This window comes from Nothobranchius furzeri, chromosome 18, assembly GCF_043380555.1.
Source record: "Nothobranchius furzeri strain GRZ-AD chromosome 18, NfurGRZ-RIMD1, whole genome shotgun sequence".
Classification (NCBI taxonomy): Eukaryota; Metazoa; Chordata; class Actinopteri; order Cyprinodontiformes; family Nothobranchiidae; genus Nothobranchius; species Nothobranchius furzeri.
In genome coordinates, this window is record NC_091758.1 from 34960497 (window position 1) to 34979034 (window position 18538).

Genomic DNA, 18538 nt, shown 5'->3' on the forward strand with positions numbered 1-18538 from the left:
CTGCAAAAGCGTATTCTACAGTTGAAATCTCCGCAAGTGCTGCCGGGTGCTGGTGCAGGTTCTGCTGGGCGCTGGCGTAGCTGGGTGCGGGTTCTGCTGGGCGCTGGTGCTGCCGGGTGCTGGTGCAGCACCAGCGCCCAGCAGAACCCGCACCCAGCAGAACCCGCACCCAGCAGAACCCGCACCCAGCTACGCCAGCGCCCAGCAGAACCCGCACCCAGCTACGCCAGCGCCCAGCAGGTTCTGCTGGGCGCTGGCGTAGCTGGGTGCGGGTTCTGCTGGGCGCTGGTGCTGCCGGGTGCTGGTGCAGGTTCTGCTGGGCGCTGGCGTAGCTGGGTGCAGGTTCTGCTGGGCGCTGGTGCTGCCGGGTGCTCGTGCTAGACAAACTACATTTACCAATTGCAAAAAAAAGCAAGGACAGAGCACTCGGACGTTGATTAAAAACAATCCGACCGAAACAAAATTCAAACGTTTATGCTGTTATTTTTTTACTCTTAGGTTATTTGTGTCACTTGGTTTATTTGTGTACTTTTTACATACCACCCACCTCTGGTCAAAAGCCTTTTTTGTCCATGTTTGCACGCTGTTTAACCGAGACGTGCAGCTGGACTTGTTCATTTCCATTGCTGCCTCCTGGATAACTCCACATCTGTGTTGTTGGTACCGGCTCCTCATTCTCAGATGTAGGAATTCTCCCACCTGCAAAGTCTGCTCTTCCACATAAACACTGCAACCGCCCTGCTTTTTCGGTCTTTAGCTTGACCCGTTTCCCTCTCCAACTGTTTTATTTGGTCGCGGACCTTAACTGGCTTTGGAAAATAGATAAAAAAAAATGTCCCCTCTGACATTCAGTCTGCTATCAAGACTCCAATTAGCACCTCCCCCAACAGTGGTCCTTGGTTTTTGTACATATTTAGAAGATAAAACCACAACTTTGAGATGAGTAGAGCGACTCAGACCCGTAGACATCCATGCAAAATACACGCTTGCTTGTCTTGGGCTACATCATACAGTGAATTGCAGCGTTGCATCACAATCTATTTTTAGCTGCTTCATTTGTCTTGATTAGATGTTTAGATGTTGAGGTAAAAAAAAAACCACATGGCCGTTTCTCTACTTGTGTGCATTTTTCTGATTCACAGGGACTGAATTATCTCCCCCCCCCCCCCCCCCAAAAATAAAAAATGAATGTGTGAATAACGGATGTGCTTTTATTGTTTTGTTTTGTTTTTAGGAATGTGTGCTGGCGTAGTTGGTCCTCTGTGTGTTTTTGGAGCTCGTTCAGGAGAAGAGAAGCTAACATGGACATGGAAGACTTCCCTCCCCCTCCTCCTGAAAGTAAAGTCAACAAATCCTTATCAACATGTAACGTACACATTCCCATTCACACCATGCAGCGTGATGGGCCCTGAGGTCAGCAGGGGCCGGTTAGCTCAGTTGGTTAGAGCGTGGTGCTAATAACGGAATGCAGGAGCGGATTGTGACCTGCTGACTCATTTGAGCGGATCCCGATATTCACGGTGGAGATTAGTCCTGGGAACAGAATTGACACTGTTGCATGAATTGACAATGGCTACCATGTCTTTTCTGTGCATCACATTTGCATGCATGTTTTTGTCCGGTCATCACGTTTGATTGTTGGAGCTGAAGATCATTTTCACTTTTGCACTGGGAGCAGCTAGGAGACGTTGTGCAGGTTAGACGTGTATGTGTGTTGTTAAGCTGACATTATTCACGTTATTTTAAATCCCAGCAGTTTGAAGTCAAAACACACTTCATGATTATGAATCCTGCCATTTTGGAGCTCTGTGGGGTGAACCTTGCTTTATTGCTGTGTTCCAAACTGATTAAACCACAGATGGAAACGAGGCGGATAGCATCTCTGTTTCCAGATTTCCGCTTTGCCCCTCTTTTTTTCTCGCTCCATCAGTCATGGGTGCAGATGGAAAGGCGATCGCGGTGCCGACCTGGTACTTTGGTCACGGGCTGCGTTCTCACACTGACGGGAGGGGTTGAGCCGCTGCCTGTCAGAGCCTGAGGGAGTCGTGTCGAGGATTTAAGGCCACTAGGAACTTTAAGACATTGTTTCTTTCTGCTGAGTTTAATTTTATAAATCTTGGTTCCCCGCTCATGTAAAACTGTGGAAAATGAGTTCAAAAGCTAAACTTTTATTAGATGAATAATTTTGTTCAACGCAAAATGTGTTGTTCAAGCCGCATTAGGTTAACTGAATTAATGTTACAGCAACTTTTAGTGGGTGGTTAAAAATGCCGAAACCCGGGATCGAACCAGGGACCTTTAGATCTTCAGTCTAACGCTCTCCCAACTGAGCTATTTCGGCACGCCTCCTCTATGGCCTATCACCTTCCCTGGGTGAGGAAATGAGATTATTTAAAGCTGTTTTTTCTGTTTTCCTTGGGGGTGAAGTCAGGATATTAGTGACAGATTATATAAAACTGTAGACTGAAGGTCTATCGTGGTCAGGCTGTTCTGGTCATGATCGCGCTCCAAAGAATCTCTGGAATGGAGACCTAAATGTGTTTCTTTTAAAACAAGCAAAAGCATAGATGAGGCAAGAACCTCTATTAACTCTTGCAGATTTTATATTGAATTCTTAGTTTTAGCCTTTTAAACGCATCAAAACCAGCTTTCTGGGAAGCAACAGAAGCAGATTTAGGAGTTGAGCCGGTTTGTTCCAACTCGTTTTTGGATTCTTGTGCCTTCTTGTGTCAAACCGACTCTTTAATCATTAGCTCAGAAGTAACAGCATAGCTGTACTCTTCAGTCAGGGAGTAGCGGCTCTCTTTCCTTCTGGCCTAATGGCAGAGTGGAGGCTGGAAACATATTTCTTGTTTCCTTCCTGCCTGCTGCTGAGTGAGAGAGTGAGTCCTCTAGAGTGGACGTGACTCCTTTGAGGGAGGCAGAAACTACGTCACTAAACTGTGTCTGGTATAAAATCAGATGTTTTATTTGGTGAAAACTTTCTACTAGCAAACTCGCTGCTGTGCTTAAAGTGGCATTGTGTATTTTTCCTGGCGATGGGGGGCAGTAGATATCTAAATCGTTGCAAGCAAGCAGTAATTTTGTGTTGGAATGCGACCTTACCAATGGATGCCCATTAGGGTCAAAAAGCCCTGGGGAGTGAAAACTTTAGCAACAAGCACATCGGACTCCCTTTCATCAGTGCATTTAAGAAAGACGAAAGTTTTGTAACCATTTGTTTCAAATCAGTAAATGCGTTTTGTCCTCATGAGCTCCCATAGAAGGAAACGTGGAATCTAATATGGCGTCGCCGAGAGACTTGACCCGTTCCCATGTATTTTAGACCTGATGATATGGTTATGGTAAATTCTTCCGGCTCTTGGAGAGGACAGACACTTTTTTCCTCCTCTCCTCCCCATCTTATCCCCAAGGCTCTTTGTCTGTCTTTGGGTGTACGGAGCTTCTTCATTTTTTCTGGAAACTGGAAATTATTAAAAATGGACCTGGTCAGCTGGTCACTCAACGTGATTGACAAAATTTTCTCAGCGATGAGAACGGGAGAAGGGGTTCCCGGGTGCCCCTCTGGGACAGATCTAGTTGGGCACATTATGGACTCCTGGAAACAGTGGAACCTGATTTGCCTATCTCAGCTGTCTGTAGAGGATTCTGAAGACGTCTGGATATTCGTGGCGGTGGTGTCAGGTTTCCTGCTCTTTGGCCTTGGAGGTTACATGACTTACCGGAAAATTAATGAGCTGTCGAGGAATATTGGAGCTCTCCCTGAGCTCAGAGATGGATTGCACCGCGCTGTGAATTCACAGACTCATATAATTGTCGAGATGAGTCGTAAGCTTGGAACTTTGGCTGAGATTCATGCGTTGGCACAAAAGATGGATGTGATCATGGAGCGAGTGGACGAATCAGCATGGATTGGGATAGATTAATTTACGCCATTTTGATTTTGAGAGGTTGAGGACCAGCGTAACTCTAAGACAGAGAAGAAATTATCTGTCTGGCCCCAAAACAATTTCTTATCTGAATCTGGTGCCCTTGAGCCTGTGAGGCTAAAGCGATAACCCCCCCCCCCCCCCCCCCAATCAAGAAATGTGGAATGCTGTTGTTGCCTGGGCGGGACTGCGACCGGTGAAGGCCGTTGAATCATTCCAGGAGTCACTGTGCTCTGTAAACCCAACGACCTCTCACCCCTTTCTGGACTGAGGTGAAGAGCGCTGCTTATCGCGGCTGCTGCTGCTGATGTGTGGAGAGTCCCAAAACCCTACCACCCCACCTAGTGGACACTTATGTTGTGTAATGTCTGAAGTCTGTTGCATTTCTGTCTGAGGTGTTTTTTTTTTTGCATAGCAAAGCTGCCCTCCCTGTGGAGGGTAATTCTGAAGTGCCTTTTTTTCCCCTCCACCTGATCCAATCCTCATGTAACCCTCTTATCTCTATTAAGGTAGCGCGAATCGGGTTGCGAATGACCACAGTCACCAATTCTTGTCATGTGTCTTTGCCTATGTATGTATGTCTGATCTCACAATTGTGTGTACTGAAACTCTAATTTCCCTCTGGGATTAATAAAGTATCTTTGAATTTGAATTGAATTGAATTATGTTACGAAGCCGCTAATGTTTTTCAACAACTGGACATCATTTCATTCATTTTCAACAACATTTTGACGGATACTTCAAGAAATTAATGGTAAAAACCATACGCAGTCTCTCTAAACAAAGGTCTGTTAAAGGCATACTTTGCAACTTTTTCATATTTTTTTAATTCATTTTCTTGAGCCAGTATGTGCTAAAATGACCCTTTACAGGGTTAATGAAATGCCACCCAGACTCTATCGCCCCATGTGGCCAGAAAATCGCAGGCCACTCTGTTGGGACTTAGAAAAAATGGAGCTGACATACCTGGTGCTGCAGTCTGCTTCCAGCCCGATTCCTGCATGTTTTAGATCATGGACACAGCTGATGTGTTAAATTTAGTGATTAATCACTCCTGTAGACACTTTTCAGCTGTTAGATTACAGTGTTAAGGAGATCGGTTTAGGTTCTACAAATGGACACTAGGGGGTGCTAAAAGCAAGCCGAAACTGCCTAGTTCCCCTTAAAAAGTGGAGATTGGAGTCAATGCTTACAACTTTTATTTGTTAACTGGCATGAGCTAATACACTTATTTACTAGAACTAATTTTACAGTAGGATACATCCGTAGATATCAAGGTAGGAATTCTAGATATCCAGTCTCAGGAATGGGGAGTTTGATGATATGATGCTGCTGCCAAGTAAAAAAAAAAAAAGAGAGAGAGAGACTTTTCTGGTGTGTCTTTGCATGTCGCCTTTGTGTTTTCACCACTATTTTTATTTAGTTTTTAGTTTTGATATTCTTCAGTTAGATTTCTCATTTACACTCATTTGTATTGATTTCGTGTAAATAAATTTTTATGATCTTGGAACGTATCTGCTTAATAAATCCTCTAAAACATTTTTGTCGACTACAGTTGGGTGATTTTATCAATGAGCTCTTTGACGATCGTTTATTCATGAGTGATACATATATCTTAAATCATAATCTCACACGCAAGACATCACAAACATCCACTTAAAATCAGCATCTTTATTGCAAGACTCTCATATTACACATCATCAGAAAGCAAGGATTATTGTGATTATAACGACACGCTAACACATGCTGATCAAGCCAACGCTTTTGTCCAATCGCTCAGAAATTCAAAATAATATGCAACTCCAACGGTTCAAAGCCTCATGTCATTGCCAGAAAAGTGCCATCTTGAACAAAAATGGTAATTTTACATCCACAAGGGTCCAATTAAAGTTCTCCAATAACTAGTCTGACCACAACTCTTCCATTTAAAATCCAACGTAAAAAATAGCTGAAAAGATTAAAAATTTCCTTCCGATCGGTCTTTTTGTCAGCATAACCTCAGTCTACATCCTTAAAGAGCAAATTGCAGGTTACATTTTTTTTTTCTAATTCATATAAAATGCTGTCCAAAAAACACTATTTGAGAAACTTATTGTGGATATTTCATTTTAAAATGCACAACGGCAGCTTCAACTTTTTAATCGGCATCTCACCTGACCCCCCTCCAGCTACTGGCCTATAGGCTGATCTCTGATCTCTGATCTGGTCTCACGTTTAGCTTGAACCATTGTGGCACTTTTTTTTTCTTCTTCAAGGCACTCGCGGAGTACAGACGCTTCTCTCTTTCGCTCCCTTATCTTTTTTTCCCAAGGCTCTTTGTCCTGTCTGCCCACAGAGCGCTTCTCTGCATTTCTTCTGAAAAACTCTTATTTTTACTAACCATGGATTTGATAAATTGGTCATTCAATGCGATCAATAATATTTTTTCAACAACGAGAACGGTGCTGGGGGCTCCCACATGTCCACAGGGGACACACCCGGTGGGATATATGCTGGATTCCTGGAAGGAGTGGAAGATCATATGCCTGAGCCAGCCGTCCATTGAGGATATCAAAGACGTGCGGATATTCGGCCTGATGATCACTGGATTTCTCCTGATTGGAGTGGGAGGATATCTGGTTTTCTGGAAATTCTGGAAGACGGGAGGAATTGGAGGGTGACCCGTACCCACGGAAAGCACCGTCCGTGTGGAGACTTCTCAGACTGGGACGTTACTCGAGGTGAATCGTAAGCTGGACAATGTCCAAGCTGCGATACCGGTATTAGTGCGCAAAATGGATGTCATCTCGGAGAGAGTCACCGGACGGTATGGACAGGTTTAAAAACCCAAAATTGGCTTCACTGAAGGACTGGAATGATCAGTTTAAAGACTGAAGGTAGAGAGGAAAATTATCTCAGCCTGACCCAAACAAAGTCTTGTTATCTGAATCTGACGCCCTGGTAGCCTTGAGCGGCAAGCAACAAACCCCCCCCCACGAAGGAATGCAGGCAGATGCTGTGACCCCCCCGCCTTCGGATTGGTGGACTTCAGCCTGGCGAGGTCATCAATCTGCAGGAGTCAATGTGCTCTTTGCTTCTCCCAAGATCTCCCTCCCACCTGTGACTGTACAGTAGATGAGTGCCGTAGATGGCTGCTCTCACTGGTGGAAACAGGATCCCTGCCCCCCCTCCCCGCCTTCCAATGGAGTCTCATGTCATGGTGTGTTGTCTGAAGCCTGTTGCATATTTGTTGAGGTGTTTTTTTGCAGAGCAAAGCTGCCCTCCTGGGGGAGGGTAGCTGTGAAGTGCCTTTTTTTCCCCCTCCACCTGAACCAATCCTCATGCAACCTCATATCTCTATTAAGGTAACGCAACTTGGGTTGCGAATGACTACAGTCACCAATTCTTGTCATGTGTCTTGCCCATGTATGTCTGATCTCTGAATTGTGTGTACTGAAACTCTAATTTCCCTCTGGGATTAATAAAGGATTGATTGATTGATTGATTGATTGACACGTTGGCTGTCTGTCCACTGTTGTTGTTGGTGACTTTGTAGCTTGTAAGTGAGGCCGAAAATGTATAAATATGGTCCGTGAAAATGGGCAGCTTGTATCGGCGTAGGCGATAGAAAAAACTGCATCATACCCTACCATACCACTTTATTTGTAGAGCGCTTTCAACACGGCATTACAACTGACCAAAGCGCTGCACATGAAAACAAATGATAAAAAACACAAGCTAAAACAGTCGTGTATCATGAAGTAAAAAAGATAAGAGTTAAAGGAACAACAGACTAAAACCAATAGAACAAGTAAAACCAGAATATAAAAACACAAATTTAAAATCGAACAAACAAGGTGGAAAAACTAAGGATGAGTTAATGCTTTATGGTTTGGGAGTTGAAGGCCAGGGAGAAGTCGTGGGTTTTCAGGCATGATTTAAAAACGGCAATAGAGGGTGCTTGTCTAACCTGAATAGGTAATGAGTTCCACAATTTTGGGCCACAAACAGAAAAAGCCCTTTCCCCGCGGGTCTTCAAACGTGCCTTAGAGACAGTTAGAAGGAGCTGATCTTCAGACCTAAGAGCACGAGGAGGGTGGTAGTAATGGAGGAGTTCACACAGGTAGGGAGGTGCTTGACTGTTCAAAGATTTGAATGTGAGAAGCTGAATTTTGAAATTGATCCTGAACTGAACGGGCAACCAGTGGAGTGATTTAAGAGTGGGTATAATGTGCTTCTGTCAGCTCCAGTCAGGAACCTTGCTGCTGAATTCTGGACAAGCTGGAGTCTAGACAGAGCAGCTTTACTGATGCCGTACAAGCAGGAGTTGGAGTAATCGAGCCGAGAAGTGATGAAGGCGTGAATCAGAGATTGTAGAAGACGGACACTCAGGATGGGCTTTAGTTTAGAAATTCGCCTGAGGTGGTAAAAGCAGGACCTGACTGTGCTATTGACCTGAGCATCCATCTTCAGAACCGGGTCTAGTTTTATTCCAAGGTTGGAAATGGCAGAAGTGACATTAGGAGACAGAGAGTGGAGGTCAGGCTGCTGGGTTGCTCTAACATTGTCGGGACTGAAAACGATTACCTCTGCATCAAGGAATAGTTTGAAGTTCTAGGCAGCATTTTAAACCTTAAACTGATGAAACTGCTAATTAGCATGATCCCTCAACACCTGTGAAACTTCTGTTTCCAGTGTTTGCCGACAGTGACCCGTTCAACGATGAAGATGAAGGAGAAGCCTTTGAGTTTGACGACAGTGGGGATGAAATCCCGGCTCCACCTCTCACCACCGAGGATCAGCAGCAGGAATGTTCTGTGAGCAGCCACAGTGTTCCGGACACTCCAGCACCTCCATCGTCAGCAGACCCTCCAGCTGCCCCAAACGCATCCTCCTCCTCAGCAGCAGCAGCAGCGGCAGCGGCTGAAGGCACATCTGCTCCTGAGGGAGCTAATGACAGGGAGATGGATTTACCACCACCTCCATCTCCTCCTCCTGCTCTCGGTTACGACACACACACGGACCCCAGAACGACAGGTTTGCAAAACAAAAGCTGCGGCTGCAATGAGAGTGTTTGCTTTAAACTCAGAGCTTGACGAACACGCCCGGTCTGTGTTCAGGTAATGGATAGTTGAACGTAGTGCCTTAAATACAGTACGTTTGTTCTTTTGGGCAGTAATCTTAAATTCCCCACATTCTTTTCGGCATTCTCTGTTTGCAGTGGTTGGCTCTGAGCCAGCCCTTCAGCTCAGGCTAAAGTTAGGACATAAAGGAGGACGGCCTGTTTTTTATGACACCTTCTTATCTCCAACAGCCTGCTGCAGGACAGCGTCTGTCTTTTATCGCTGGAAGTCCTGGCATTCATTCACTCATTCTGCAGCGTTGCAGTGCAGAAAGGCACCCGATTGCATTGCTTTATTTTAGAGAAAATCCAGAACAAAAACCATGCATGCGTCTCGATTTTTGGTTTTTAAGTTCATACCCCCATCTAAATTAAAACATTTTTAGGTAAATGAATAATCGTTATCATCTGTAGAATCAGAATCTGCCCTCAAACCCAGAATCGGTGCAAGTGTAGCTTTAAAAACACTTAACTGTGGGTTATTAACTAAGTATAATGCTTGTTGTTTTATGGAAAATCCAAACCAGTTCTGTTATATTTAAAGGGACTTTACGGAGTTTTGAATTTTTATGCTCGTGATTGCCCCCTCAGGCCAAAAGCGTAACAGCAGCTTCAATAGTAGGCTCGTGCACGAGGCGCGTATGCTGTACGTGCACACTTCTTAACGAAAATAACGGCTGAGACAGTCCCGTGTGTGTGGGGGGGGGGGGGGGTCGGGCGCGGAGAACAGGAGAACACGCATCTAATTAATTAAATAGTTTGGTTCTGTACCTTTCTCTTCAGCACAGCTGACAAAGGTTTAAGATGGGTCAGTCCTCCTGCATGCTCAGATCATTCCCTTCCCTTGCTTGAAAAAATGTTCCAAAATGAAAGTTGAACCCACATCTTCTTTTATCTGTGAATTCAATGCCGTTCGGCGAGTCTCAAATAAAAATTTGGGCATCTTACTGTAAAAAAATATACCATTAATGTAAAACAGAAACTCTAAATAAACTATGTTCACAGCCAGAATCGAACCCAGGACCTCTGCATGGAAGTTCGATGTTTTACTAGGTTAGCTGAAGCGCCAGTGGCGTCCTTTGCATCCGTAACATTTATATCCTTGATGACAGCTGAAACAACGTTCAAAGAACGGTTCGGAGCGAAAATGGCTATTTTGTTGATAATTTGCAGAAAATATCTAGGAGAAAGTAGCTAAGGGTCCTCAGAAATGTAGCTAGCTTGGTCACTAGGCGTTAGGAACAGCTAAAGCTACGGCTAGCAAACGCTACGGGCTATGCCTTAGCGTGAACGCGCATGAAGCAGCCTGCTCGACCCGAGCATCTCTCTTTTTCTGTGATTTTACAGAAAAACAGGCAATCACAGTAAAAATGCCAGGGCTCATTCTACAGGACCAGGGCATTGCAGGAGAATGAAGACATTTATTATTTCTATACATGTTTTGTCTGTCAAACTTCCATAATGCCCCTTTAATATGATAATTAAATGAATCTGTATTATTTTATTTCCCTTCAACAGAGCCTCCCCCCCCTCAGGCTTACCCCAGAACCTCCTCCCAGGGTAAAGTCAGCCCCTACTCTGTGATTGACATCACTCCCATACAGCTGCAACACCATGAACAACAATACGGACCCTCCTCATCGTCTTCCTCACCAACGGAGCCAAAGGAGGGTCAGGGTGTCCACGCCGGTTCTCCTGGCGTTACTTCAGGGTACTCTGTGCCCGTGCCTTGTGGCTATGCGACCCCCTCTGGAGTCCCACTCATCACACCGACCTACACCACGCCCGTCATCATTCGACATCTCTCCGTGGACGAAGATGGTAAAGTAGAGCCTGGAAGCACTGAAAACAAATAAAGTCCATCTGCTTTTCTTTTCACGCTCGGGTAGTTCTGAGTGAGAGAGAGCTTTAACGCCGTCTCCATCCTCTGTCCTTTCTTCACTGTTTTCCTGAAGCCTCGCTACAAGGAAGTAGAGACTAAATTTAGATCCCCCAAAGATCAGTGTCGGCTGTGAGGATTTTCCGGTTTCCCTGAAATCTTGCAGTCCAAGCTGGTGGAGCGGCAGCACTGTTACTGCCTCGCCCTAGGTCACGCTGTTTTATTTCCCTAAAAGACCTCGGTGTGTTTGTGAAAGTAATGCAGGTGTTCACTTAGCTGTGATAAACCCCAGTTTTGTCACGATGGAAATAAGTTCGTAAAAGAACTTTAAACACATTTTCTTCATGAGCTCATCATTGATATAAAATCAGATCAGTGGGGCCTTTAGCGACACCTGGTGGTGGAAACGCTGTTCTGTTTAAAATCACAGCAGAAGCTTTTTATCTTTTGTTTTAGTGACGGTGGTCGGAACCAGCAACACGTCTGCTGACAGGTGAGTCCCACAGCTTGTCACGTCATAACCACGGCGTTTATCAGCGTAAATGCTAATAAAAGTCGTCTTTTTAGTGTTTTCAGTGAAGAGTGTCCACCTATAACAGAAGAGGATGCTTTGGCTAAATGGGCGTCAGATCCTGCCAACACTGCCTGGATGGAAAGTAAGTGTTAGGGTTTATCTTCTGTTTTCTATTCTTTAACTTTTCTTTTGACACAAGTGAATTCCCAGACACTTCCTTCCTTGTTTCTAGGAGGAAGTGGATCCTTGTGAGGGCGTTTCTCTGAGATTTTTCTTTCTTTGCTTTCTGATAGTTTTGAGAAGAAGCCGTGGATTCATTCATTCATGTCGGTTTTATGTTTCAGATCCAGATGAGGTGATCTACGATGACGTACCCAGAGAGAACTCGGACTCCAACACAGGTTTCTGTATGTTTTCTACTTTTTTAGCAGCTTCCTGTCTTTAACTCGACGTCTGGTAAAACTTCTTGTTTCCATCATCTTCATTTTTCTCCCAAAACCCAGATTATTGCTGTAATTCCTGCAGATACACAACTAGTTTGGACCCTTTTTAAATAATATTTCTGACCATTTAGGAGATTTTCGAACTTGGTTCGAAAATAATTTTACACATACTATCTTCACAAAACAAACCATTTCTTTGAGGTTTTCAAATAACAAACTGCAAGTTAAAGGTAAATTAACTAAATGAAATAGAAATATCCTGAAAACTGTTGATTCCTTTTAGGGATGCACCGATGAATCGGCATTTGATCCCAATCGGCCGATAGCGCCCCTATCGGTTTTGATCAGAGTTTTCAAAATAGATCAAAGCAGACGATCAGGTAGGGTTGTCACGGTAACCGGTGTAGCGGTAATAACCGTCTTGTTTTTTTTTTTAAAAATTCTCTCGGTGGATTACTGTGGCTGCGGCGTAGGCGCGGTGACCCTTACCAGCCACCGTATCATCTGCTGAAGTTGCCGGCGGCTCATGCGCGCTTTGTTGTTTACAACCAAAACTTTCTTGAAGCTAAAGCTGAAATAATGGTCAAAGGAGGAGACGGCAGCGCTCAGGACATTTATTATCCCTCAAAGAAGACAACATGGGAAGTACGGGCATATTTTAGATATATGAAGAATACCGAGGGACAGTTGATAGAAGACGGCTATCCTGTTTGCAGCACATGCAGAAAAAGTGTCTGTGAAAGGCAGCAACGCTTCAAATCTCATGACACATCTGCGTGACCATCACCCACAACTCTACAGTCAACGCAAGGCAAGCTAACGTTAGCGTTTTAGCTAAAATACCTGATCCGAGGATTTGGGTTGAGGGAGAATGCAACGAGTCGCTATATAAAGCAGCCGCAGCGCCGCTACCTGCATATAAACCGTGTCGCGGACACCCCCATGTTGAAATGACGCTATGCATTATGGGGCTCCCAGGGGCAGATAAGAGTTGGTCTCTCTCCGAGAATAATTATGAATTTAACAATGATTACAGCCTGATGACATTTTACCACATCTGCAAAGCTTACTGGAAGGACACAAACCGAGGACGATATTTCCTGACATACAGGGTTTATTTAATTGTGTGAAAATGTAGCACGTTTAAAAAAAATACCGCGATCATACCGAAAACCGTGGTAATTTTGGTCACAATAACCGTGAGGTTAAATTTTCACACTGTGACAACTCTAATACAGACCATTTTAGATTAGGTTACATTTCCTTTATTCCCAGATTATGTAGTTTGTAGCACTCGTTATGATGTAGTAGAAAATTTCTGGCCAATCCACGTGATCGGTATCGGTGATCAGCATCCTTTGATATCGGTATCGGTGATCGGCAGCAAAAAACCTGATCGGTGCATCCCTAATTCCTTTATGCTTGTTCTACACGAGTGCTTAGCAAATCTGCCGTGTTCCCTGACGTGTTGCTCACGTTTGTCCTCCAAATCCGTGCAGATCCAGATGAGATGATCTACGATGACGTGGAGCTCGGCGAGGAGGGCGGCTGCAGCAGCTCCCTCGATGACGGCTGGAGCTCCAGTGAGTTTGAAAGCTACGACGAGGCCAGCGACGGAGAGAGTCGCCCTGAAAACGGCCCTCTCAATGCTTTCATGAGAGGAAAAGCACCTCAGAGGAAGATCCACGTGAGTTTTACAGACGTCCTCTTGTTTCCCAGCCTGACTTCCTGCCAGAGACCTCCATCTGTTTATTAAACAGGGCCTAGATATTATTCCTCTACCTTCCAGGGTCTGTTATACATGGATATAATGGATAAATCCTCACTGTAATGTAGGAACTTTTTTACTTTAGCTAAATAATGAGAAATGAATCGCCAAAAACAAATGGCATTTTCGCAATTAAGGGTTTTACTAATATTTAAGTAATAAGTTGTGAATTTACTAAAAATTAGTAAATATAATAGTAATAGTAATGATAATGATAATAATTTAAAATAATAATTAACCCTTGATTCAAATATCCCTATATTTTAAATTGTTTTTAGTTCAGTAGTTTTTTGCTTGATAAGTTTAAGGCAAGGCAGCTTTTATTTATTTATTTATTTATTTATTTATTTATTTTGCCTTTATTTAACCAGGTTGGTCCCACTGAGATACAATATCTCTTTTGCAAAGGAGACCTGGCCAAGACAGACAGAGCAGCAGCACAAGTTACAACATCAATGCATTCACATTTAAATACATTTCCACATAAACTCAATTAAAACATGAACACGCTGATAGTCTGGATTCCAGTGACCTAATCAGAGTCTTAAATCCACTCAAGGAAACCAAATCCTTGATTTTTAGATCTTTCTGTGGAGAATTCCATGTAGATGGAGCAGCAAAGCTAAACGCCGTCTTTCCCAGCTCTGTGCGAACCTTAGGAACAACAAATTGCAAAAGTTCACTTGAGCGGAGGCTGAACTGTTTCTGCTTTCTTGATGAGACATGATAAATAAAAAGGCAAATATCCGCATACAGCTTTATAAATAAAAACATACCAATGCATGAGTTGACGTACCCGCAATGAAGACCAATTCACTTTTGAATATAACAAACAATGATGGGTAAGAGGCCGACAGTTTGTTATAAAGCGCAAGGCACAAGGATGCACACTGTCCAACATGCTCAAACAGTGCACAGGGGCGTTCATGTACAAGATGTCTCCATAGTCTGTTACAGACATGTTGATTCTGCGTCTGTACAACATTTCATTCACAGAGGCAATTCAATGCGACGGCATAATTAAAACGCACAAATGCATTTAGATTAAATAAAATTCTGATTTAAGACTCGGGTTAAAGGCTGAGCAGTTACAGCGCAGCAGGTGCAGCATAAGAAGCATGAAAGTTTGCATGTTTGACTTTAAAGCTATTGGAGTTGGGGCAGATTTGAGGTCACGAGGAAGCTGATTCCATCTGTGCAGTGTAGTCGGAGTACGTTTCAAACAGATGGAGGTCAAATGTACTCTAACAGGTGGTTGACCCGCCTTTCGAATGGTTAAATAAACACCTAAACAAAAGCTTTGTCCTTTTTTATGTAGATGAGCCTGATTTATAAACGATGAAATCCTAAATGTGTTTGACTTTTGTCTAAAACTAATTACAGTAGGTTCAATAAATAAGGGTGTGACAGTTTGTGTATTTGTATTCCGTTCCTGCACGGACTTGTGTCTGTGTTGCACGCAGTCGTGAACCAGCAGCACAAACACGTGTGTCCGCATGCAGGGGCAGCATCCTGTGGAGACTCGACCTACCTGGTCGACGCAGGCGGGTGTCTGTACCGGATGCAGCGATTTTAAAACTAAGCTTGTCAACAACACGGTGGCTCATCTGGACCTGTCAGACGAGCCACCTCTGTCCCTAGCAGAACCAGAGACGTGGTTAACGTCAGCAGATCGGTCTTTCAGCAGACAATGTGGACAAAATAATGTTTTTATCAACATGAAGGCTGGATGAAGTACAGGAAGTTGATTTCCTACAAATAGAAAAGTAAAGTTTAAATTGAATTGTCATTAAAACTCATTCACTGCCAATGACGACCAAAGTCGTCATTTGCATATGTTTACCGTGTGGGCGTCGGACGAGCCCCCGCACTGCGAGCACGAACATCTCAGCTCTGAAGCCGATCTTCATCCGCGTACGTCACACGTGACGTGATCAGGAAGCAGAAAATCCATGTGTTAGGAGATCGTTTTGGGCCGCTGCAGTAAAAAAAGTGAGGCGCGAACCGGAAACGCTTCTGCCGATCACAATTCAACAACAGATTATGAAAGAACGGATAAAGCTCGAAGCGCGTCGATGCTTCCTGATGTAAGAGGTGAGTCTCTTTGTTTTGGTTGTTTTGGCGTTGACATCACCCTAGCGTGCAACATTCTGTGACCCTTAAAAAAGCAGTAAAAACAGTGAGAAACGCTGGCAGTGAATGGGTTAAAGCCGTACCGTTATACAAAAGAAGACTTTTCTTTTCTTGTGTTTCCTCACCACACCTGAATGAACCAAACCATGATGTTAAACTGAGGTGCGGACCAAACCCGCGTTATAGGTGAACCATTACACACCATTAACCCCTTAAATTTCCAGGTGAAATAAATGCATTGGGGGTTTTGTCCCACCGGCGGGACCCTGGAATGCTAAGGGGTTAATAAAATATAGACACAGTTCATGTATTTGACATTTCCAACGAACAGGTGCAATTCGCTGTATCTCAGTGCCCGTAAAAGGTAACATTCTTTACACCGATGCATCAAATCGCAGAACAAACACTCGTTAAGGAGGATAATAAAGTCAGCAGTGAGTTCTCCAGGGCCCTGAGGTGCACAGGTCCTTCCCAAACCATAACCAGTAATGCTTGCTTTGCTTTCGTTTAGCTCTCTCAAGATCTGACACGCTTGAAAGAACGCTATGAGAAAAAGGTGAAAGATCTAATGGCGAGTACAGTGGGAACGGTAGAGCTGCAGCAGCTAAAACAGAAACAGGAGCAGAAGGTAAACTAGCTGATGTGTTTGGTATAGATGAACTAGTCCCAGACCCCTTTACTCTCCGTCTGGCTAACTCCACTCCTGGCGTCTTGTCACTGACTCGGTACCTTCAGCCTGCTTTGATGTCAACTACTGGTGGTGGTACTGGTGGTGATGGGTTAACATCAAGTTTATCGCTGTCTGCTTCACTGACGATATGTGTGTCCATCAGAGGTTTTAAAGCTCAGCTTCTCTAACAAAAAGTTACTTAATCTACAAAGTATTATTTGTGGTTGGACTCTTTTATTTAAATAAACGTTTAGTCGATGCCCCTGTTGTCCCGTACGTCTTCCTCCCTGCTGTAACTCTCATGTCCCACATAGCTCAGCTGCTTTTTAGTTGTAGGTTTAGGAGTGCACTAAACTTCTGCTTGGCTAAAGTAGTTTGAGGGTAAAAATGATTATTTTTTTTATTATTTTACTTGAAGATGCAGAAGCTGGTGAAGGCAGCTAAAGAGGGGACCAAAGATGGGCTGGAGAAAACCAAAGCTGCGGTGAAGAAGGGACGTTCTTTTATCAAAACAAAGTCGTTCTGTCACGGTACGCCTTCGCCTTCAGGTATTCACACCAAGTTTTAAGACTTTTTCTTAAAATTCTGTCGCTTTTTTGGTTTCAGAGAGAAAATCGGCCTGTTTTGAGGATGAGGATGAACTTTTTATTGAGGTGGACTGTTTCAACGTTGAGCCGGTGTTGTGTGCAACACCGGAGGGTCTCACTCAGCAGCAGGTAACGAACACGCCCTTTAACCTTTATCGCATTTCGTGTAACGTAGCTATTAAACAGGGTATCCGCGGGTCCTTAAAAAGTCTTAAAAAGTCTTAAATTAGCTTTTCCAAATTTAAGGCCTTAAAAATCCTTAAAAATGACAAATAATCCTTAAATACAGTTTCCAAAGGTCTTAAATTACCAAAGACCCAATAAACAAGATCCTTTTGTTTTCCTGAATTTCTAGTTAGTCTTTAGCATTTTTTGTGTATGATGTTGGCGTAAGCGGAACCGTACACATGCAGTTGGTTGTGAAAGGGGCTATTTTTAGATGAGCACATTAGCTGGTTAAGCTAGTGGGAGCTTGCGCCATGGGGAAGGGCAAGTTTAATGGTAACTGGATGGCTAATCCTACGTTCGCGACGTGGTTAGCACCGGCTCCAGGCAATAGCTGGAAATATTAGCTTAAATTTAATTTTAAAAGTAGCTTAAATTTGGTCTAAGTGGCCTTAAAAAAGGTCTTAAAAAGTCTTAAATTTGGCTCCCTTAAACCTGCAGATACCCTGTTAAAGGTACAGTAATATAAAATCATTCCTTTGAGCCAGTAGGTGCTAAAATGACCCTTTACATGGCGTCTCTTACCCCGCCCGATCCTTGAGCCTCTCCGGAAGCGGTGACCTGAAGTCTCACAAAGTCACGTATTTCGCAAGAAGCATTAACGCTTTACGGCAATTCATGTCTACACATCAGAACCGTAGATGTCAAGTCTCCCGTTTTGGCCAGGAAACTCCTGTATTTTACTCGTTTCCAATCGTCTCCTTGAGTTAGTATTCTCCTGGAAATTCTCCATGTTGTGTTGATTAAAAAATGTCTTCCGCCACTCTCACGAAGACCGGAGGGATGCCTTACTTCAGCTTCCCAACTTTTCAAATCTCGAACAGACCAGTGGTGTTTATTGTGTCCTGTTCATCACGGCGGAGCCTCAGAAGGAACGAGAACGTTTAGCCGATACAGAAAAAGAACGTCCGATTGAAAGATGGGTCAAGCAAGATTCGGCGTTTTCTGAACGGTGAGCTCGGAGACGAAGAATTTCAATTAATGTCAGATCTCGCGATCATGTAAGTAAAACTTTAATATGTAGTCAGACAAAAACACGGTGGGAGGGGCAAACCGTTCGATTTTCTTATGAGTGATTTAAAATGAACACTAGGAGGTGGTAAAGCGAGCTAAAAGTGCATAGTGTCCCTTTAAAAGACACCAAATAAATCCAGCAAATTAAATTTTGTGTTTTTATATCTGCAGCTTGTCAGAAGATGCATCCTGGGCTCTATTTTAGAAAGTGAGAAGAACTATCTGGAAGCGCTAAAGCGGATATTGGAGGTGAGTAAGTACAGCTGGAGTCGCTG

At 43.8% G+C, this 18538-nt stretch overlaps 1 protein-coding gene and 1 non-coding gene across 4 annotated transcripts in view; one reads left to right on the forward strand and one right to left on the reverse strand.

The window, feature by feature from the left end:
* Nucleotides 1-18538, forward strand: part of arhgef10 (Rho guanine nucleotide exchange factor (GEF) 10) — a 58428-nt gene that overhangs the window by 6306 nt on the left and 33584 nt on the right. The window contains exons 2-12 of one of the 3 annotated variants that reach the window (XM_015970352.3): nucleotides 1235-1338; nucleotides 8604-8945; nucleotides 10549-10851; nucleotides 11366-11402; nucleotides 11477-11565; nucleotides 11768-11830; nucleotides 13366-13553; nucleotides 16279-16395; nucleotides 16856-16967; nucleotides 17044-17153; nucleotides 18435-18512. In XM_015970352.3, the coding sequence (XP_015825838.3) occupies nucleotides 1302-1338; nucleotides 8604-8945; nucleotides 10549-10851; nucleotides 11366-11402; nucleotides 11477-11565; nucleotides 11768-11830; nucleotides 13366-13553; nucleotides 16279-16395; nucleotides 16856-16967; nucleotides 17044-17153; nucleotides 18435-18512 (1476 nt within the window). In that variant the 5' untranslated portion in view covers nucleotides 1235-1301. The remainder of the gene's footprint in view (nucleotides 1-1234; nucleotides 1339-8603; nucleotides 8946-10548; nucleotides 10852-11365; nucleotides 11403-11476; nucleotides 11566-11767; nucleotides 11831-13365; nucleotides 13554-16278; nucleotides 16396-16855; nucleotides 16968-17043; nucleotides 17154-18434; nucleotides 18513-18538) is intronic. The other 2 variants (XM_015970353.3, XM_015970354.3) reach the window with 2 other exon arrangements.
* On the reverse strand, nucleotides 2269-2341 carry trnaf-gaa (transfer RNA phenylalanine (anticodon GAA)). Its single transcript has one exon. It is a non-coding gene; the product is annotated as a tRNA-Phe (tRNA).